General features: G+C 47.1%; 2 protein-coding genes across 2 annotated transcripts in view; one reads left to right on the forward strand and one right to left on the reverse strand.

Moving 5' to 3' along the window:
- The first annotated feature begins 136 nt into the window (after window positions 1-136).
- On the forward strand, window positions 137-2,512 carry fkbp14 (FKBP prolyl isomerase 14). The gene is made up of 4 exons (XM_056286801.1): window positions 137-482; window positions 1,236-1,387; window positions 1,591-1,718; window positions 1,957-2,512. Exons 1-4 carry the CDS (start codon window positions 286-288, stop codon window positions 2,113-2,115), a joined length of 636 nt encoding a protein of 211 aa, XP_056142776.1. The 5' UTR covers window positions 137-285; the 3' UTR covers window positions 2,116-2,512.
- A 10,418-nt stretch (window positions 2,513-12,930) lies between these two features.
- Window positions 12,931-22,218, reverse strand: part of chn2 (chimerin 2) — a 46,116-nt gene continuing 36,828 nt past the window's right edge. The window contains exons 7-13 of the mRNA XM_056285823.1: window positions 21,623-21,706; window positions 19,876-19,960; window positions 17,762-17,935; window positions 17,344-17,421; window positions 16,515-16,652; window positions 16,320-16,425; window positions 12,931-14,218 (exon numbers count right to left, since the gene is read on the reverse strand). Coding sequence (XP_056141798.1) covers window positions 14,047-14,218; window positions 16,320-16,425; window positions 16,515-16,652; window positions 17,344-17,421; window positions 17,762-17,935; window positions 19,876-19,960; window positions 21,623-21,706 — 837 coding nt within the window. The 3' untranslated portion in view covers window positions 12,931-14,046. The remainder of the gene's footprint in view (window positions 14,219-16,319; window positions 16,426-16,514; window positions 16,653-17,343; window positions 17,422-17,761; window positions 17,936-19,875; window positions 19,961-21,622; window positions 21,707-22,218) is intronic.

Here is a 22,218-nt window from a genome sequence, read left to right on the forward strand (position 1 = left end):
TTTCGGGGCTGTCTGCACGTCACTGGCGTTGTCTGACGCCTTGGCACACCAATGAACAGTGGCCCTTTAGAAAGTGGGCGGGGCTTTGTAAAGCGTTTACGCCAATCGCCGACGGAGGCTGTCCAATGGCGGAAGAGCGGTTACGTTTGTTGCAAGTCGTTGAAGTTGGTTGCCACGTAGTTTTGGCATTTTTGCAAGTAGTGTAAAACCTCGCCGGGCTCCTGTGTCTGGCCATGGTGAGCCGTCATCTGCTGTCTTTGTAGAAAGTTAGCCGTCTTAAGGAACATGGTGCTTCTTTGTCTATGTTCGATATTTTTCTCTCTCGTTGTCTCTGTAAGTGGAGGCAAACTGCCCGAGCCAGAGGTGAAAACCGAGGTTTTGCATAGGCCCCTTATTTGTAATAGAAAGTCCAAATATGGAGACATGCTTCTGGTTCATTTCGAGGGATTTCTGCAGAGCAATGGCACCATGTTTCACTCCAGGTAACTGAAAGTAGACGAGCTAACGTGCCTTGCATGCTGCTACATTTGTTAACTTTTATCCTCAAAAGGATTTTTTTTAAACATGATCATTGCTTGTTTTAGCTGTTAATACTAGCTGCTTTTCTGGGTTACATCATATTTTAGATTGACCTTGTCTTAATCGTAAACTATTTTCCAATCATATTGTGTAGTTTGAATGCTTATACCAGCCTCCCCCTTGCTGGTCCACCCCATTGTCCACTCCAGTCCCAATACATAATGTAACACCACGAAAGTCGACGTGTTACCCATAGGCCTCTTCTCCTCATGAGACGAGTTACATGACAGTGAATGGACCTTTACTTTGCGTCTTCTGTTCATTATCTATGCCTGTTTAATCCAGGGGACAGGAATTTATTACACCAGGCATTGGGCAGAAGGTAGCGAGGTACCCTGGACGGGTCCCTAAGCCATTACAGAACCCACACACACCATATACACCTGTGGGCAATTTAAAGACTCCAATTCACTTAATGTGCATGTGTTTGGACTGTGGGAGGAAACCCATGCAAACATGGCATGAACGTGCAAACTCCACAAGGATGAGCTTGAACCCAGGGCCCTCTTGCTGAGAGGTGATGGTGCTAACCACTAGGCCCAGCTGCCCTACTTTGTTTTTCTGCTGCTAAATCTCTTAGTTAAAAGTTGTAAGTGTTCACCAGACGTTTTTTTTCCTTGAAGAACTCTGTGATGGATCTCTGTGACTTTTGGCAGCCGCCAACATGGGGATAAAAACCCAGTATGGTTTACTCTTGGTACCCGGGAGGTGCTCATTGGTTGGGACAAAGGCCTTCAGGACATGTGCGTGGGAGAACGGAGGAAACTGACCATTCCCCCGGCTTTGGCATACGGGAGGGAGGGAAAAGGTAACATTTGAGAATTATCAATTGGTTTTCATCCCTTAACTAATGAATTTTCATTGATAATTGTTTAGTTCCTTGATATAAATGCCATTATAGGAGCTCAATGAGGAGGCGTTACATTCCTTATTGCATTAAATTCAGCTCCCCTGCTGTATTCTTTGATGGCTTGCTCATGCCTCTCAAATGACTGTTTTGTTTGTTGACAGGCAAAATACCACCGAGCAGCACTCTGATTTTTGACATTGAGCTCATTGAGATCCAAAGCGGTCCCAGGTCTCACGATTCCTTCAGGAAGATGGATCTTAATGATGACTGGAAGCTCTCCAAAGTAGAGGTGTGAAACTGTGCGATATGCGAAGCATTTCAAACTGCTGTTTGCACAGTTTGTTTCTAGCACTAGCTGAATACTCAGTCAAATTGATAATGGTGATAGTAATTGGAGTAGTCTTAATTATAATACCATTGTAATTTTAATTCCTAGTTGCAGGGACAGTGATTATAATAGCAGTGGTGGTATTTTGAACACACAACACTAATGACAATATCGCCTTATTATTCTGTCTGCACCATAGGTGAAAGAGTACCTGAGGAAAGAGTTTGAGAAACACGGATATCATGCCAACGACTCGCACCATGAAGTGATGGTAGAAGACATCTTCATAAAGGAAGATGAAGACAACGACGGCTTCATTTCTGCCAGGGAGTTCACTTTGAAACATGATGAACTGTGAAGGCCAGGGCTCGCCCCGGCGTTTCAAAGTGCCAGGAGTGTTTACATAGCTATTCAGTCATGTCTACTCTATGTGGAAGATAGCTAATAAAATCTTTCCCTGTTGAGGTCTTGGTGCTCCTCAGAATGCAGCACAATTAAATAAATATTTAAATTCAGGGGGGGTTTTTTGTTCATTATCTAATCACTTTAAGTCTTTCAAAGACTATTTATCACACTGCGAGCAATTCAATCTACTGCAAATCAGATCCACAACAATATCCATCTGTTGTATTCCTTTTGTTGACTGATTTCTACTACAGTTTATGGAAATTCTAAAAACAATCTACAGTATTAAGTCATTTTTCTACATTCTACATGCACTGATTATTTTACGTAATGTCTTTTTACAGTGTATCCTCAAGTGAAATAAAACACTTTTAAATTAACATTTGGAGTTTTAGTTGATGCTTTTACAGACGAGTGTAATTCTAGACGTACCACTAGAGGGCGCACCAATCCCTGTCTTGTAGCCTAGTCTTTAGTTTTGCAATTAACTCATCCTTTTATTATGTGGATGTCATTTTATTGGCAAGACGACATCATCTAAATGAGCTTACATGCAGTTTGGGAAAAGTAATGAGGATGTATGAACGCATGAGTTCGAGCAATGTTCTTTAAGGTTTTACTCATCGATGACTGATATAATGTATCAAAGTCTGCCCCTTATCGAATTCAACTGAATTTCTTTCCACCTCATGTTATATGCTACATTCATTCACACTTACAGAAAGAAACCCTCCATCCTCATGTCCTCCCGGTAGCACGATATGTGGAGAAGAATTTTTTCAATGACTGGTGTCTCAAATTATAGTGATCTTAAGGTTTGGCAAGACGGTGAAGAGCGAGCAAGAAACGGGAAAGCCAAGAAACCTGTCAGCCGGTTATAGTCAACGATATTATTTTCTCCTCCGCTGACAGGCAAATGTACTTTTGTGGCTTGAAAAGGATAATTTTATGGTAGGTTTATTGCAGTATTTAATCTTTTACTTGCATTCTGAGTCCACAAAGATGACCTCCTACCAGTTTGCAGCGGAGACATCACAGAAAGGCCTTGTTTTCTGCGTTCGAGTCTGGGGAAATAATTGTGCGTGTTCACAGATCTTAAACAGGCTGAATAGTGATCATGTGACAGCATACAGAGCTAAACTCAGACGCAGTTTGTGGGTGGAGTGTTGGCATTATGTAATGGGTAATTATGTGTAATTATGCTGTGTTGCTGGCCTTCAGACACATCACCAGGGAAGGAAGGTTTTTGGGTTGTTTTTTTATACATCCAAAAGCACAGTGTACATCCTTAAATTTTCTTGCCAGACAAAATAAAAGACTGTCAGTCTGTCCTCTTATTGAACTGTGCCATGCAGTGGTGGTTTATATTGTATTTTTATATTGTATTTTGATTACCCTCAGTATATTAGCTGCTGGGTGGCACGGTGGTGCAGCAGTTAGCACGGTCGCCTCACAGCAAGAAGGTCCTGGGTTCGAGCCCCGGGGTAGTCCAACCTTGGTGGGTCATCCCAGGTCATCCTCTGTGTGGAGTTTGCATGTTCTCCCCGTGTCTGCGGTGGGTTTCCTCCGGGGGCTCCGGTTTCCTCCCACAGTCCAAAGGCATGTAGGTCAGATGAATCGGCCGTACTAAATTGTCCCTAGGTATGAATGTGTGTGTGTGTGTGTGGGCCCTGTGATGGACTGGCGGCCTGTCCAGGGTGTCTCCCCACCTGCTGCCCAGTGACTGCTGGGATAGGCTCCGGCATCCCCGCCACCCTGAGAGCAGGATAAGCGGTTCAGATAGTGGATGGATGGATATTAGCTGCTACAGAATGCTGACATGTTTCATTTCAACTTAAATCACTTGAACTTGTGTGTATGTGGCAAACTAAATATGAAAATAAATGCTCTGTGTCCCAAAATACAGTGTGTGCATGTGCTCATGCAAAAGCACATCTGATTCATATTTTATCCATTTGACATCAGAATAGAATTCAAATTTGCATCAGTGCAGTGCTCTCTCATAAGCTAAAAAAACCTATTTCTACTGATCTTTCTGGTTGCCACTTGAGGCTCCCATTGACTTGCACTAAATTCAATTTTTGCCGCCATGATTATGCTTAAAAAATGGTATTTTCCGAGTCAAAATGTTAAAAATAAATCAGGGTTACAGCGACGGGTATAAAATGGCCACGAGGCATCAACTACTCATCTTTAAACCGGCAACACAGAACAGCCTTAGTTCATCAGCAGATGGCTGCAGGGTACTGCCTGCTATGAAGCGGTGCGTGTCAAGGCAACCTTTCCCTCTGAAAGGTCATTGTTATCTGGGATAGCTGCCCTTACCCTCCTCTCCTCCTCGAGAGGACTAGCTCGAAGAATTTTAGGATTTCTTCCGCATGTTTTCTGATCGAATCTCGTTTCAGGATTTAGCTCTTCACAGGTTTCCACGGTTGCATCAGTTTGCCTTGACACCAGGATGTCCCAGAATGCAGCAGGGGTAGAAATCAGAGGCATTTCTGCATTGTTTCCTTTGTCTGCTGAGCTTTGGACAGTTTTTTTGTTTTGTGTTTTTTTCGCCACAAGGCCGAGGGATGCCACCAAAGGGACTTGGCCGCCATTTGGGTGCTTCTGATTAAACTAACTGTGAAGTCAGTGTAAGACAGGTACAGTGATAAATGAATGCAATTAAAAAAAAAAAAGAAAAAAAAAGACTGCAGAGCTACACCACCCTTCCTCAGAAGAATCAAAGGCTTGAAGTGTAACGAGTGTTGTAAACAGCATGACCAAATGGCACCGAATCACTGCCAACCCTGTAATTATAGAAGAAGTATTCTGGGTTTAGACTCAAATAGGTCACAGGACAAGGCACCAACATAGATCCGTGCTGTTTGTTGTTGTTTTTTTTTAAACATATTTATTGGATTTTGCATTTTACAAATCACGGAATCAAAATATGAAATAAATCCAGTATTATCCCCATCCCTCCCCTGCTCCCTAACATGTCTCCAACCCCACCCCACCCCCACCCCCACAACATCCTCCGAAATGACATCAAGTACAAATAAATATACGACAGATATACAACGACCTCATTTACATAAACACAGTCAAGGGGGGAAAAAAACCCACTCATTTTTTCTTTTTAAACTAATTCTTAATTAGACTGCTACAGTTCTGCTCCAACCAAGAAACCATTAGGTTATGAACTATCCCAGTCTGTTGTTTGGGTGAGGTTATCATAGGAGGTAAGAAAAGGCCTCCAGACTCTTTCAAATTTATTTGCATTCCCCTTCAATGCAAATTTTGATATTTTTTTTTAGGCTTCAGGTAAAACATGATCTCTTTAAGCCATCTGGTAAGGGATGGTGGCACCGCTCTCCTCCAGTTGAGGAGGATGAGACGTCGAGCTAACAGAGTAGTATAGGCAACCATTTCTGTCGACCATGCTGCATCTCTGGCCTCAGTCCAAACAGGGCAATAATGGACTGAGGTACACTTGCCATATTATACATGTCACTAAGGAGTTCAAAGACCTTTTCCCAAAAAGTCTGAAGGCTTGAGCATGACCATGGTAGTCTTACATCGCTGACAGGTGGGATGAATGTTTGGGGATATCCTTGCCAGTTTCCCCTTAGTGAGATGGAGACGGTGAACTATCTTGAATTGTATTAGACCATGTGTAGCACAAGGAGACTAGGTTGAGAACTGAGGTCCACCGGTCCTCTGCAAAAGACAAGCCTAGGTCTCGTTCCCATATTGTCCTTAGGTTGTTTAGATAGTGGGTTAATAGTGTTAGTTACACCACATATCCAGGAGGTGGCACCTTTGAGACTAGTATCAAATCCTAAATAGAGCGTGTAAGAGGGTGCTTGGAGGTTGCTCCGGGAAAGGGTGTAGCCTTTTTGTACAAGGTGCCTAACCTGAAGGCACCGAAAAAAATGGGAGCGTGGCACGGCATACTTTTCCGACAACGGTTCAAATTTATATGTAGATCTTTAACAACTCTAATGCCATTCCCCTGCCAGGCCTGACACAGAGGGGGGGAAAAGATGACTCGCAAAAATAGCAGCCCAAGGGTGAAGCGTTTTGCATCCCAAAATGTTTGCGAAACTGTACCCAGATCTTTAACGTATGGGTGACTACAGGATTTTCAAGAGCCAGTAGTAGGTGGTAAAAGGGGCCCGAGATCAAGGACGGGAGTTTCAACTTAAAAGATTCAAATTTCACCCAAAACTGGAGCTTCTGCACCATCCCTGACCCACATTACAAGGTTTTTGATATTGCTAGCCCAATAATGGTGAAGCAAGTGAGGCATGGCCATACCCCCAAACTTTTCCAGCCTTTGTAGAAATGACTGACGGATACGTGGGGTTTTGCCGTCCGTAGCGACAGTCGCCTAGCGTTGACGGTGCTTTAGGTGTCGTGGGGTGGAGGTGTGTCGGAGGTGTCTGGCTGGGAGAGCGGGCCTCGGATCGGCTGAGGGAGCTGAGTCTGCTGCACCCTGCGGGCGCAGGGACCACGGCCCTGCCTGGAGCTGCGCCCGAGGAGGAAACACCGAGCGCGGTCAGACAGGACGTGGAAGCGGGGCAGGCTAAGCTAACTGCTAGCCCATGCAGACAGGCAGTTCCGACAGTCATCCTGGCGTTCGCTCTCTCGGACAGTGATTTTTTTTTTTTTAATATGTTTGATATATTTGTTTTGTAGGGTTTTTTTGTAGTTTGGATGTGTGTTTTTGTCTTTGTGTTGCACTGCTGGGGGAAACGATATTTCGTTTCATTCATGTATGCCAGTGCATGGAATGGAAACGACAAATAAAAGTTCCCCGATTCCTGATCTGGAAAACAGCCGATAAACTGCCATTAACGCCACAGGACAGAAGAGGCAGGAGATGGGGTTGCCAACCGTTCCTTAAAATAAGGAATCGTTCCTTATTATATATATATATTATAAATAATATGTGTATGTGTGTATAGTGTAAGGCACATTATATTTGTTATGCCCGCGCTGCTCCGTCCATCCAACCCCCGTCCCTGTCCCCTGTTCCTTATTTCCATTTCAAGGAGGTGGCAACCCTAGCAGGAGACAACATATGATGTGACGTGATTCAAAGGAGACACCAAACCGTGACTTGCACCCTGCTGGGCCTTTATTTTGCCCGCCTATGAACAATTTCACTGTGATTTGTTAAATTTCAATGGGACGTTTAGGATGGGTGGGGCAAGTTCAGACAGGAAGCCCTGCTGACAGTTGACCTCGTCAGTCTAAACACTATCATCCACCCCCGCTGAAGGACAGCCTATCTAACAAGAGGAACTACCCATTGGTGCTGCATCATTTCAGTGGTTGCCCATCAACCCCCGCCTGCCACCTGTTAGGACGTGCCTTCACGTTCTCTCTGTCTGTCTGTATTCAGGACTGGGCTCGGTGCTTTTGGTGAAGGCACTCTTGCATTGGGTCAGCGGTCTTGGGTGGGGGGCAGTTGTGCACATTCCAGTGAAATCATAAATAAGAGGGGAAATTCATAGGGACAGTGCTTAGCTGGTGAAGATATTCATCGCATGGAGAGATGCAGCTTTCTGGTCAACAATCATGCACTTGTGTCCCCCCCCCCCACACACACACATCACACCTCCCTTCAGGCCTTGCTCTACAAATCAAATGACAAAGAGAAAAGAAAGCCCAAAATGTTGAGGTGGAGCTAAAAAATGAGGAAAAAGTCAAGTCTCCAATTAGCGCCTTTTCCTGTGTGAAATCTCAGCCCACACTTTGACCCAGCTATCATGTGCTTCTTGCAAATACAAAACACCATAGTTCTTCCACATTTCAATAGACAACAGTTTGGGGAAGAATCACAAACTGAAATTCATCATTCACCATCTCTAGGACTTTTCCTCGAGTTATACGAATAATTCAAAAAACAGTGAAATGTGTCATGTCACTCATGTCACGGTTTCTGACCAACTGGTCCTTTTTTCTTTTTTTTTTGGTAAGACATGCACATGCTAACCAAGCAGGTGAGCATGATGGAGAGTTGGGCGTTTAGACCCAGACATGTGCAATACTGTCTGCTGGCTTCGTGCATCGAGGACTCATGTCTGGTGTTTGAAACGCCAGACCTCATGCTCTTTAACAACCTGAATCGGAGAAACCGCAAATCTCATTCTCTCAGTGACACTCCCCGTCTCACAACAGGTATGAGGGCAAAACAAACGTTTGTGTTAATGATCTTACATTCAATTACATCTATTATGAAAATACATGCTTAGCAAAATCCAATACTCTGCTGGAGTTTGAATGAAGAAATAATTCTATATGGTCACCGCTTTCAAGGCTCTGAGGAGCGTTGGGCTGATTCATATCGACCTCAAACCAGACAACACTGTGCTGGTTAACCAAAAGGGTCAGTCTTCCTGGTGTTAAACGCATTGACTTCAGTATGGCTGTTTGGACGTCAGAGGTTTAAGCTCAGTGGTGCTCTTCAGCCTGCTGGTTACAGGTGGTGTGTGTGTGTGTACATACACACAGGGTGTTGTGATGCGTCTAGTGCAGCAGTGTGTAGTTGGAGGGAAGGTGCATGTGTTCTTCCAACCCGCTTGTGTCCTTCTTGCCCTTAGCTTGCTGCCGCTGGCTAGCCTTTGTGGCGAATAGGGAAGCATCCTAGCGTGTAAGCCTTCCCTTGCCAGTACATAGCCTCTCCTTCACCAAGACTCCTGCCAGGCCTCCCCGTGGCCACACATGGTAACTGGGGTCTTGCGGGCCCAGGCTAACTTGGCAGGGGATCTCGGAGCAGCAGTGGGCCCCAGAGATATGGTGTGCAGGCCCACCCTGGTGGACATGCCCTAGCACCTATCAACCACTGCCCCGCTGCCTTGTGGGTGAGTCTGGAAGACATAAGGCTAAGGGAGCTTACCCCAACAGAAAAGCAAGCTGTGGCGGTACGCTTCGAGGCGGTTTCCGAAAAACTGGATTTCCGGCAGCCCCCTGCAGTTGTGTGGAGGTGCCGGTCGTCTAGGGGTCCCCCTTGCCATCGGAACCATCTCCTCTACAATCAAGTCATGTGGCGTTGGGAGAAGCGCACCCCCCATGCCACTTTAAAAACCATCTCTGCGCAGGTATCTTCTGCTATCTGAGTCCTCAAAGGACCCACAAATAGAAGAAGATGGTCATCATCGGGCACGATGGACAACCAGCAAGCAAGGTTACAGGTGAATGACACCTGGAGCATCCGTCCAGCAGGGTGCCTGAGGTTATGCAGTTCTGCTGTCAGTGAGAAGCTGAAGTTGTGCTGCTCTTTCATACTTGTGAGGATAAATGTTAAAATTGACCATTCTCAGCTGCTGAAGAAGTTTCCATCCATCCATCCATCCATTATCCAAACCGCTTATCCTGCTCTCAGGGTCGCGGGGAAGCTGGAGCCTATCCCAGCAGTCATTGTGGGAGGAAACTGGAGCACCCGGAGGAAACCCACGCAGACACGGGGAGAACATGCAAACCCCACACAGAGGACGACCCAGGACGACCCACAAGGTTGGACTACCCCGGGGCTCGAACCCAGGACCTTCTTGCTGTGAGGCAATGCGCTAACCACTGCACCACCATATTACAGTCTAATTTCATTTTATATCACATAGTTTTTGTGCTTATTAATGGTTTTGCATCCTATAACCCAGCCACTGAGAATGCACAAACCAGTGCATTCTTAGTACCGGTCCCAAGCCCGGATAAATGGGGAGGGTTGCGTCAGGAAGGGCATCCAGCGTAAAACCTTTGTCAAATCACATATGCGGATCATAAATCAGATTTACATACCGGATCGGTCGAGGCCCGGGTTACCAACGACCGCCACCGGTACTGTTGGCCAGCAGGGTGCTGGTGGAAACTCTGCTACTGTTGGGAGAAGGAGAAGGAGAGGGGGAAGGCATGTCAGGAGAAAGCGGGAGAGGAGGAAGGGTAGGAGTGTGAAGGTGAGAGTCGGAACTTTGAATAGTCGCACTATAACTGGTAAAGGGGGAGAGCTGGCTGATATGATGAAGAGACGGAAGGTAGGTGTACTGTGCATGCAAGAGACCAGGTGGAAGGGGAGTAAGTCCAGGAGCATCGGAGGTGGGTTCAAACTCTTCTGCCATGGTGTGGATGGGGGATCATGGGAGGAGAAATGGGGTAGGGGTAATTCTGAAGGAAGAGTATGTCAAGAGTGTGTTGGAGGTGAAGAGGGTGTCGGACAGAGTGATGAGAATGAAGCTGGAAATCAAACGTGTGACGATGAATGTTATCAGCACATATGCCCCGCAAGTTGGGTGTGAGATGGAAGAGAAAGAAGAATTCTGGAGTGAGTTGGAGGAAGTGGTGGAGAGTGTACCCAGGGAAGAGAGAGTGGTGATTGGAGCGACAGGCACTGGGTGGTAGTGAAGAGTTGCTGGATGGCTGGGCAACTACTGCAGAAGTGGTGGGGAGACAGCTAGGAAGGTACCTGATGTGTCACTTGGACAAAGGAAGGAAGACGAGGAGACTTGTTGGTGGAATGAGGAAGTACAGCAAAGTATACAGAGGAAGAGGTTGGCAAAGAAGTGGGATAGTCAGAGAGATGAAGAAAGCAGACAGGTGGTATTGTAGGAGGAAGTTGGGAATGGCAGAGAAGTATGTAGGAGTGGTGCAGGATATGTATGAGGGCAGTGTGACAGTGGTGAGATGTGTGGTAGGAGTGACGGATGGGTTTAAGGTGGAGGTGGGATTACATCAAGGATCGGCTCTGAGCTCTTTCTTGTTTGCAATGGTGATGGACAGGTTGACGGACGAGATCAGACAGGAGTCTCCGTGAACTATGATGTTTGCGGATGACATTGTGATCTGTAGCGAGAGTAGGGTGCGGGCTGAGGAGAGCCTGGAGAGGTGGAGAAGAGGAATGAAAGTCAGTAGGAGCAAGACGGAATACATATGTGTGAACGAGAGGGAGGACGGCAGAATGGTGATGATGCAAGGAGTAGAGGTGATGGAGGCGTATGAGTTTAAATACTTGGGGCCAACTGTTCAAAGTAACGGAGTGCGGAAGAGAGGTGAAGAAGAGAGTGCAGGCAGGGTGGAGTGGGTGGAGAAGCGTGTTGAGTGATTTGCAACAGAAGGGTACTAGCAAGAGTTAAAGGGAAGATTTACAAGATGGTTGTGAGACAAGCTATGTTATATGGATCGGAGACAGTGGCACTGATGAAAAGACAGGAGGCAGAGACACGGAGGTGGCAGAGTTGGAAGAAGCTAAGATTTTCATTGGGAGTGATGACGAAGGACAGGATTAGGAACGAGTATACTAGAGTTAGGGGGACAGTTCAGGTTGGACGGTTTGGAGACAAAGCAAGAGAGGCCAGATTGAGATGGTTTGGACATGTGTGGAGAAGAGATGCTGGGTATATTGGGAGAAGGATGCTGAATATGGAGCTGCCAGGGAAGAGGAGAAGAGGAAAGCCAAAGAGGAGGTTTATGAATGTGGTGAGGGAGGACATGCAGGTGGCTGGTGTGACAGAGGAAGATGCAGAGGACAGGAAGAGATGGAAACAGATGATCCGCTGTGGCGAAGAAGATAAGAAGAACAAGTAGCAGTAGTAGCAGTCTTGGTTGTGTGTGTTTTGCTTTTGATGCATGACCAACTTAACGGGAACAATCACGGTTTTCAACATTTCCTCTATAGACATATTGTAGGGATAACACTCCATTCGCAGCCATAATACTGAGCCAGCTTCGGTGTGTCTGAAATGCCGTATGACAGTGATGTTACTGGTAGACAATATGTGGATTTGAAAACTTATGGGCTGCATTGTATAAGAAAATAAGAGTAACAATGCTACATGCCACTGCATGTTGTAGCACTGATATTCCCATTTTCTTATACATCGCAGCCTATCGGCAACCCAAGAAGCAAGTTTTCACATTCACATATTTTTCACCAGTGATGTCACTGGTGAAAAATGTTTTCCACAATTTGGGCAGCATTTCAGAGACGCACAGAAGACTGCTCCGTATTATGGCTGCTAATGGAGTGCTATCCCTACAATATATACATAGAGATGATGTTTACAATCATGATTGGCGGCCTGTCCAGTGTGTCTCCCCACCTGCCGCCCAATGACTGCTGAGACAGACCCCAGCATCCCGCGGCCCGAATTCGGATAAGCGGTGTGGATAATGGATGGGTGGATGGATTATGGATTGGTTGATTTATTAAATGATTAATTCACCAGCTGATTTGACTGATTGATTGATTGATTGACATATTGTTTTGCATCCAGTGTGAGGGACTTATTTGACACAATGGCTGGCTGCCCGTTGGCAGACTTGCCTTTGGAGGCTGACAGTCGTGCAATTGATAAGCCAGAAAGGCGAGTGACTCCCCCCCCCCCCCCCCGTTTATCTCATTCTAAAGAACTGCCTGAAATTGCAGAAAAATTAAAATGTTAACCATGAATAAACAATACCATGTAGCGGCGACTACTAGGCGATATCCCGTGGTGATAACATTACTCTGAATACCTGCAGATCAACTGAAGCCTCACGAAGCGAGTAGCAAACCTCGCCTGCCTGCACTAGATGACAATAAAACATCCCCGACTGGCCTAAACAAGCAGGTCAATTCATTCCCAATGGTAAAAAAAAGATCACACCGCCATTCAAATGCAGTAAAATGCACATTTTTCCATTTGGGCTTCCCTGCCTTAACTACGCGGCGGAGATCAGGGCAAAGCTTTTGCAGAAATACTTCACGAGGCTGCAGTACGTCAAACGGAAGTCTGCACAAGATTTTACATCCTTTAATAAATCGTTTGATAAATTACAATCTTGATTGCAACCATCACAAAAATACATTTTGATAAAACAGATTTGTAGAAAGGACTGACTTAATTACATCGAATCAGATGTGAAAGAACACACTTGGTAGAGCGATAACTGACGCCTGTTTCGGAGCGGCGAGGTCAACGGTTACCTAACAGCTCCAACAGCTCCATGTTGGTGTAAAAAAGAAGAAAAAAAAGGTCCTGATCTTTTTTTTTTCCAGTTAAAAACATCAGAGGACAGCATGTAAACTGAAGAACTTTTTTGTTTTTGTTTTTTTGGCAAAACACAACTACTAGGCATTATGTACAGTTAACTTATGTACGCAAGTATCACATTTATGCATTCTGATCGACTGATTTAACAAACGGCACACTCCCAACAATATATCTCATGGTGAAACAAAGCAATGATGCGGAATAGAAGACAAAAATAAAACATCTTTACAAAATAATTCCTTAGGCTCTTTGCGAAAAGTGCTTCATGAGCTATCAATTGTCTCATCTCTCATTTTGTAGCGTACCATTAAAAATGGTCATTAAATGATCATTAAATGATCCCATTTGATCTAAAATGCAAGGATTCAGCACTTTTTGATTTGCATTTTTAACCTGCGTTCCCACGAACTACACTGTATGCACATAAAAAGCACCTGACTAGTCAGTATGGAGATGGGAACTGTGCTGGCGGCTGTCACGGATCGCACCGTACATCAGAACGAAGAGGGCATACACAGCTATTGTCATGGCCAAATCTACACGGGGTTATGGAAAAATGAAAACGAACGCTATAGGGTGATAGCACTGTAGGAAGTTAGTAATACTGCAGCCTTTCCTACTATAAAAAAGTGATGTTCTTGGGCTGAGTATGAAAACTCTAAACTCACAGTAATCAGACATCAGGTCAACAATGAGCCAGCATCAACGAAGACAGTCATGCGAGAAAAAGACAAATTTCTAGTTCCGGTCTGATCACAACAAACGTTTTTGACACTTCACTGGACTCAGGGTGGCTTAAATTTCCTTAGACAGAATAAATAATTGTCCTTTGTTTCTTACGCGAGGGGCCTCCAAAGCATCGGTCCTTAGAATAAGACGTCTTCATGCTCTATCAAAAGCTGCACCACTAGTTTCTGCTGCCTCATGTCGTTCAAGGTCGCCAAGGCGTTCTGTTCCGGGGGCTGCATTAAAGTCGGCCCGAAGACAATCCCCAGGTTTTCAGCATTCATTAAATTGTCCTTTTCAAACATTGTCACCCTGCAAAACAGAGGGAAATAATCAGAGCGCAGTGTTAGCCAAAGTACATTTCTCAAATATCTTCATTCAATCAAGATGGCGCTCTTCTCAGTGGATTATGTGACCGTTCAGTACGCTGGGTACTTGTTCATTCTTTCATTCATTCCTTTATTCATATACCCACTTAAAGTGGGGGTAAGCGATCCTCAGTGGAAGTTAGCAAGCGCTGGCTATATTTTGAAGACATACTGCAAAAGAATCCACCCCTTCACTTCTGCTTAAAAACCTCGTGAACATGCAAACTGACTGACAGCAGGTAGGGAACAATGGAGACGCCAACTTGCAAAGCACTCTCCTGCCTGGGCGACAAGGAGCGGGTACAGAGAAATGTTCTGTCTCTGTTTACAGCACCTAGGGCGGCAACAGAGACTGGGTTTATTTCCCAGTGCATCTACTTACTTGATAGCTGTCAGGATATAGAAAGAGTTTGGCCAAAAATGATAAAAAGTGTCTTATCTCTCATCTCATCATCAGCCGCTTCTCCGGGGTTGTGTCGCGGTGGCAGCAAGCTAAGTAGGGCACTCCAGACGTCCCTCTCCCCAGCAACGCCCTCCAGCTCCTCCTGGGGGATCCCAAGGCATTCCCAGGCCAAAATGGACATGTAGTCCCTCCAGCGAGTTCTGGGTCTACCCCGGGGTCCCCTCCCAGTTGGACATGCCCGGAAAACCTTCAAAGGAAGGCACCCAGGAGGCCGCCTAATCAGATGCCGGAACCACCTCAACAGACTCCTTTTGATGCGAAGGAGCGGCGGCTCTACGCTGAGCTCCCTTTGGATGTCCAAGCTCCTCACCCTATCTCTAAGGCTTAGCCTAGACACCCAATGGAGGAAACTCATTTCAGCCGCTTGTATCTGCTCCGTGATCTCACCCTTTCGGTCACTACCCAAAGCTCATGACCATAGGTGAGGGTTGGAACGAAGATTGACTGGCAAATTGAGAGCTTCGCCTTCCAGCTCAGCTCCCTCTTCACGATAACGGTCCGGTACAACGTCCGCATTACTGCTGATACTGCACCAATCTGCCCGTCAATCTCCTGCTCCATCCTACCCTCACTCGTGAACAAGACCCCGACATACTTGAACTCCTTCACTTGAGGCAACAACTCATCCCCAACCCGGAGGGAGCAATCCACCATTTTCCGGTAGAGAACCATGGCCTCAGACATGGAGGTGCTGACTCTCATCCCAGCCATTACACACTCAGCTGCAAACCGCCCCAGTGCACGCTGGAGGTCATGTTCTGATGAAGCCAACAAAACCACATCATCTGCGAAGAGCAGAGATGCAATTCTGAGGTTCCCAAAATGGACACATTCCTCATCTTGGCTGCGCCTTGAGATCCTGTCCATGAATATCACAAACAGAATCGGAGACAAGGGACAACCTTGGCGGAGTCTGACACCCACCAAAAACATGTTTGACTTTATGCCGAGAATACGGACACAGCTCTCACAGCTCTCAGATGGCTTGTAGCAACTGCCCCGGTACACCATACTCCCATGCTACCCCCCACAGATTGCCAAGGGTAAAGAGTTGGTCTGTTGTTTCACAGCCAGGATGGAATCCGTATTGTTCCTCCTGGATCCGAGGTTCGACAATCGGTCGGAATCTCCTTTCCAACACCCTAGAGTACACTTTCCCAGGGAGGCTGAGCAGTGTGATGCCCCAATTATCAGTGTTCTGAATTATAACTGCTGATAGTCACTTTAATCCAGTTCAAGGGTGTAGGAGGTTTAAAACTAGACCAGAATGCATTGGACTAAGAGAACAGTGATGCAACATGGATGCCAGGTCATGAATCTGCTACAGGACCCATACACACGCCATCACTCACTGTTTCTCATTCATACCAATGGACAAAGGAGAAATAATCCTTGTGAACAAGCGGAGAACATTCAAACTCCAAACAAAAGTGCTGAGATTTAACCTAAGGACGCTGGTGTTCTGCGACACAGCACGTTCCCCCACAGTGGATACTAATGCAATAAATGACTAAAGGAAAATAAAGGAAATGGTTTAATTTGTTTGTATTGTTGTATTGCTGATTCGTGACTGTAAACTGACCTCTTGAGATGTGCCATCAGGTAGCGTAGGGTCTCATAGTGAGCTGGAGGGAGCTGCAGCAAGCTTTCATGAATGGCCTCCAGCCTGGAGTCAGCATTCTGAAGTTCTACCAGAAGATGCAATGTTATCAGTACATGATACAACATCAACAAGGTAATGGGACTGGATCGTGCAGTTGAGTCGATGAGCCCTTACTTGCTGCCTGAATAAATTTGGAGTACAAGTCAAATGAAATAATTGGAATGGGCAAGTCTCTCAAGTAGAGCTTCAAAGCACCGGCGATGATGTTGATGTCTGCATAGGCCTCTGCACTGATGTCAGCCTTTTCACCATCTGTGGGTCAGAAAGAGAAAAAATGACTGCCATGATATTGTATATCATGACCGAATTATAATTGAAAACTGCCAAAATGTCTGGGTTTCATTCTATGCTTGAACTTAAAATACTTTTTTTTTTTGGGATATTCCCCCCATTTTCTCTCCAATTATACCTGGCCAAATTACCCCACTCCTCCGCTGCTCCACCCCCTCTGCCGATCCGGGGAGGGCTGCAGACTACCACATGCCTCCTCCGATACATGTGGAGTCGCCAGCCAATTCTTTTCGCCTGACAGTGAGGAGTTTCGCCAGGGGGATGTAGTGCGTGGGAGGATTACACTATTTCCCCCTCCCCCCTGAACAGGCACTCTGACCGACCAGAGGAGGCGCTAGTGCAACGACCAGGACACATACCCACATCCAGCTTCCCACCCACAGACACAGCCAATTGTGTCTGTAGGGACGCCCGACCAAGCCGGAGGTAACACGGGGATTCGAACCGCTGATCCCCGTGTTGGTGGACAATGGAATAGACCGCCACGCCACCTGAACGCCCGAAATCACAATACTTACATTCTTGGTTGATGCTCTACTGCCACTGAATTGTATTTACTTATTTAACACTATGAATTTTTCTGTTCTTCCTTGTCCTGTGCACCTGAATGAGACCGGTACTCTGAGGAACACAAACTATCCTCAAAACAAACCTCGGTCAAAGGCAAGCCTGACGTCCTCGATGTGTTCTGAGAAGCCAGACACTCGGTAGAGTCCCTCAGACTTCAGACCTGCAAGCCAGAAATGGGGAAACTTGTCTATGTTGTCATCTTGTTTTTTATGTTTTTTCACATATGCAAGAAAGGGAAATGTGTCTGGGAATCAATGAACAATAACATGCCCTATTTTTCTCCTACAAACAGCGGCTCCAGTCAGGACATGATAAAGACTGCTGAATTCAGAGCAGAGTAACAGTGCATGAACGGTATTAGTGCAAATCTTTGCAAAAGCAGACTTCTGCTTGATTATTTGAGACGAGCATTTACTTATAAATACATATGTTATCCTTTCAATGACTCTGAAATGTAAAAAAAAAAGAAAAAGAGACAAACTGTGAGTAAAGTCGTATACCTCTCAGCTCGATCTCTCTGATGCACATGTCCACCACCATGGGTCGTATTGTGTTGTGAGCCTTGACCAGCGTGGTGAGGTCACAGCTAAACACTTTCTTTATCCTGCGCAGGTCCGGCTGGCAGTCACTGGGAACCAGTTTGGAGCATTGCTTGTGCACATTCAATCCACAATCTTAGATCAGAGAGAGAGAGAGACAGACAGACAGACAGACAGAGAGAGACAGACAGACAGACAAACAGAGAGTGAGAGAGAGAAAGAGAGAGAGTGAGAGACAGACAGAGTGAGAGACAGACAGACAGACAGACAGACAGACAGACAGACAGACAGAGAGAGACAGAGAGAGTGAGAGAGACAGACATACAGACAGAGAGAGACAGAGAGAGTGAGAGACAGACAGAGTGAGAGCCAGACAGAGAGAGACAGAGAGAAAGAGAGTGAGAGAGACAGACAGACAGAGAGAGACAGACAAGAGAGTGAGAGAGAGACATACAGACAGAGTGAGAGACAGACAGAGTGAGAGAGACAGACAGAGAGAGTGATAAACTGCACTGTCAGACAGAAGCAAAGCAGCAGCTTAACTTTGTTGTTTCATTGCACTGCACCAAAGGTGGGGAGCAGTGTGTGTGTGTGTGTGTGTGTGTGTGTGTGTGTGTGTGTGTGTGAGTGTGTGTGTGCATGCGTGCATAATGGAGTGATTGTTGTTTGTTTGCATCATTCTGGTGTGCACCATGAGATAAATACTGCAAACACCTCTGGTAGAAGGTGGCCTATTAAACAGTGTGAATGAATCATTCATCGCGTCAAGCCGTTTCCATGGGAACGCAGAAGTTGGTATCAGAGATTCACTTTCAACCAGTTAAGATGTCACCCGTACACATCCAATGGTGGACATAGTGAAAAGTGAACTTGTGGTAAAGATTGAAAGCTCGCCGTATCAAGAACACCACAAACAGTTTTTTTTAAACTCCCAATTAAAATTCCCAAATGCCAATCAGACTGGGGAATTTCAGCTGATCGGCATTTGAAATCTTTTGACTTTTCAGACGATCGCTTGACATTTTCTCAAGATCGGGACGGAAACGCGGCTGCGGATGTTCTGCTTTTATCGCCTGAGCCACATCGCTGTCGGTGTGTGTGTGTGTGGGGGGCTCAGGTGGGCTGGGGGTCCCTAATTCCCGGTCAGCGCTGGCAGACAGCAAGGCAGGAGATAAGGGGAAGTAGAGAGGATGATGTTATGAGAGAGAGAGAGAGAGAGAGAGAGAGAGAGAGAGAGAGATAGAGGACAAAGAGTTCCCCCTCCTGTTTCCCACAGCACATGGGGTGTCTGATGATGCCGGTGCTGTCCTCGGGCTCGCCAGCGTGTCTAAAGCCTGAACAACGCACACTCTGTCTGAGCAGAATGCACCCAAGCCAACCCATAAGCATTTCTCTGTCACAACTTTATCTACGCCACGAAAGACTCTTGTGACCTACGAAGACTCGAAACCTCCGCCGAAGCAAAGCCTCATGTCAGCCAAGCTGCTCTGCTGTGGTGCTTGTGCTGCACCAAAACACACCGAGCCGAGCAGCTCATCTGAGGAAGTTACCCGGCCCTCCACCCATCCCAACCAGCAGAGAAGTCTCCGTTTGTCTCGCCACGAACACACGGCGTTATAAATCCTTCCCCCCGATCAGTTCATATCTTAAGGAGAGCTACGAAACAGCAAACATGTAAGAAGTACTACTTGATAAGTAAGTATGAATACACAGGAGGTGCAGCAGGGGCGTCCTACATGATGGCAGTTTCAGCTCTTCTCACATCGTTGCCCGACTCGGCCTTTTTCTCAGGGGCATACTTTGGCGAGTTCACAAGACGCCATTCTCAAGAGAGGACTGCAGAAGCAGACGGATGCTGAATAGTCCCCAAAGAAGTGAAAATAAATAAACAAATAAATAAATAATTCAGCCACCTCATACGGAACAGCTCCTTTTCACACGGCTCGTGCAGCCGGGGTATCCGTGACAGTCATGCAGCACATTTCCTGCGTCACTTATAAATAATGCCACAGCTTGGGCAGGCGGCGTTTTTGCAGCGATAGAAGTTTTCTTTGTCGCCAGAGAGGGCGCTTTACCTGAGCAGCGGACGCCCTGGGCAATCAGGCCCCACATGAAATTGGCGCAGTATTCACACCAGTGCGGTCCCCGGAAGGTGTGTACCTACAGGGACAGGAAACATGATTAGATACCCGGTAGACACAGACAGACAAAATGCACCGGAGTTCCCCCCCCCCCCCCGGCTTGCAGCTGAGAGCGTTGAAAGTCGGGGGGCCGTGGTCCAGTCAAAACAGTGGGATCCCCCCTCAGCGGTGTCAGATAGAAATTAATGCCCCGTGATTCCAGGCTACAGAAGTGGCAGGGTCGCCTGGCCAAATGAGGGCATTTGTGTACACGAGGCAGATTAAGAGATTTGCAGTAATGGGTCTGGCATCTGTTCTGGGGCTGGTGGACACATGCAACACATCCTCAAAAGTGAGCGCACAAATCAAAATAACAGACGCACACACACTGCGCGCCTTAAACACACGCGTGTGTGTGCAACCACACACGTGCACGCACGCACCCACATATGTGCACACATGAACCCACACACATGCACGCACGCACACTCACACACATACACAGAGCCACGTACGTGCACACACCCACACGTGCACGCACACACTCACACATGTACACGCACCCACATACATTCACGCAACCACAAGTGCACGCACACACACATACATGCACGCACACACTCACACATGTACGCACACGCCCACATACATGCACGCACCCACACACGTGCACGCACACACTCACACAGCCACATACATGCACGCACCCACACACGTGCATGCACACACTCACACATGTACACACACACCCATGCACCCACATACTGCACGCACACACTCACAAACGTGCACACACCCACACACATGCATGCACACACTCACACATGTACACACACACCCATGCACCCACATACTGCACGCAAACACTCACAAACGTGCACACACCCACATACATGCACGCACCCACACACGTGCACACACACAAACGCTGTTAATGAAAACGGACACTTTAATGAGGTTAGAGTAGGGGTGTAAAGGAGGGACACAACAGGTGGCGAGTGGGATTTTTTTTGTTCCTTTCAATTAGAGGAGCAGACAAGAGGCTGGGGACCACCGTAACCTGTAGGTCAACTGAAACAGGAGACACAACGCCGAAGAATGTTCAGGCTGCCCCGCGGCAGCGTGTCCTCACCATTCATTTCTCTTTTGCATATAGGCACAGCACTGTAAAACCCATCTACCCCGCCATGTGCAGTTACCTGGAGAAGACGGTGTTCTGCAAAAAATACCTTAACACTACACAACTGTTTTTGCAACAGCAACGGATGAACTGCGGTCTAACAGCTTGAAAATCGACAACAATCGATGTGCGGCGCTGTTAATGGGTCGAGGTATAGTGTATCTATTAGACACACTCAATGCATATGGATGACAGCTGCGTGTGTTCTCACGACAGCATCACACACACACACACACACACACACACACACACACACAGACCCACACAGTAAACAGACCCAGAGACAGGAACACCCCACACTGGGGGTATTGTGTTTACGTTTCAGACAAACCTGTAAGAGCTAATAGAAATGTTTTTCCTTCAAATGATTTATTCCCTTGGGGACTAAGAGGGCGAAAAACTTCAAGGGGAGGTTCGAACACAGAACCTACAGAGGCAAGAGCGCCTCCGAAGCCGTCGAACCCCTCTCCGACCGCCCCCCGCCGCTCCCCCTCACAGTCAAACAAACAGCCGCTCGCTCACCTTGAAGTTGTGGACCTTCTCGTAGGAGCAGTGCTTCTCCAGGTTGTCCTTCAAAGCGGTGCGCCGGCCCAGAGGGGAGGAGATCTGCGGACAGGAGGCCAAAATTTTAATGGGCTTCCAAAGGAGCGCCCCCTTACTCCCCAGCTTGACTCCCAGAGCCAGCGCCAGCAGCTCCTGCCGCTTCCTGTCCTGCCTTTTGACCCTGTGGCTCATCAGCTCTGCCCCCGACCCCACTCGGCTCTCAGCGGCCTCCGCGGCTGGCTGGCCCACTTCCCACAGGCGCTCCATCTGGTTGTCTGGAGGTGGTGGGGTGCGGTGGGGAGAAAGGAGCGGAGGGGAGGACACGAGAGAGCTGTACAGCAGACACTGGTGCTGCCGTCAGCAGCCCGGCGTGGAGACAGCAGCTACGCTCCGCACTCCCCTCCGACCCAGAGGAGCGACTGATGGCCGTTGTGACGGCAGCCGCTCCACATCTGATCTGAGGGTGGCAGGGGGAGTGAGAGAGAGAGAGAGAGAGAGAGCAACAGGAGCAGAGGGTGGGTGGGGGGGTGGGAGCAGCAGGGATGAGTGGTGGGGCGGCCTGAGGGCAGGAGTGT

This window comes from Lampris incognitus, chromosome 9 (assembly GCF_029633865.1).
Source record: "Lampris incognitus isolate fLamInc1 chromosome 9, fLamInc1.hap2, whole genome shotgun sequence".
Lineage (NCBI taxonomy): Eukaryota > Metazoa > Chordata > Actinopteri > Lampriformes > Lampridae > Lampris > Lampris incognitus.

Bases quoted from the DNA above. Each gene is read 5' to 3' on its own strand.
- fkbp14 (XM_056286801.1), top strand. From the start codon at position 286: ATGGTGCTTCTTTGTCTATGTTCGATATTTTTCTCTCTCGTTGTCTCT. The intron at 483-1,235 runs GTAACTGAAAGT...GACTTTTGGCAG, and splicing joins GGCACCATGTTTCACTCCAG to CCGCCAACATGGGGATAAAA. The intron at 1,388-1,590 runs GTAACATTTGAG...GTTTGTTGACAG, and splicing joins ATACGGGAGGGAGGGAAAAG to GCAAAATACCACCGAGCAGC.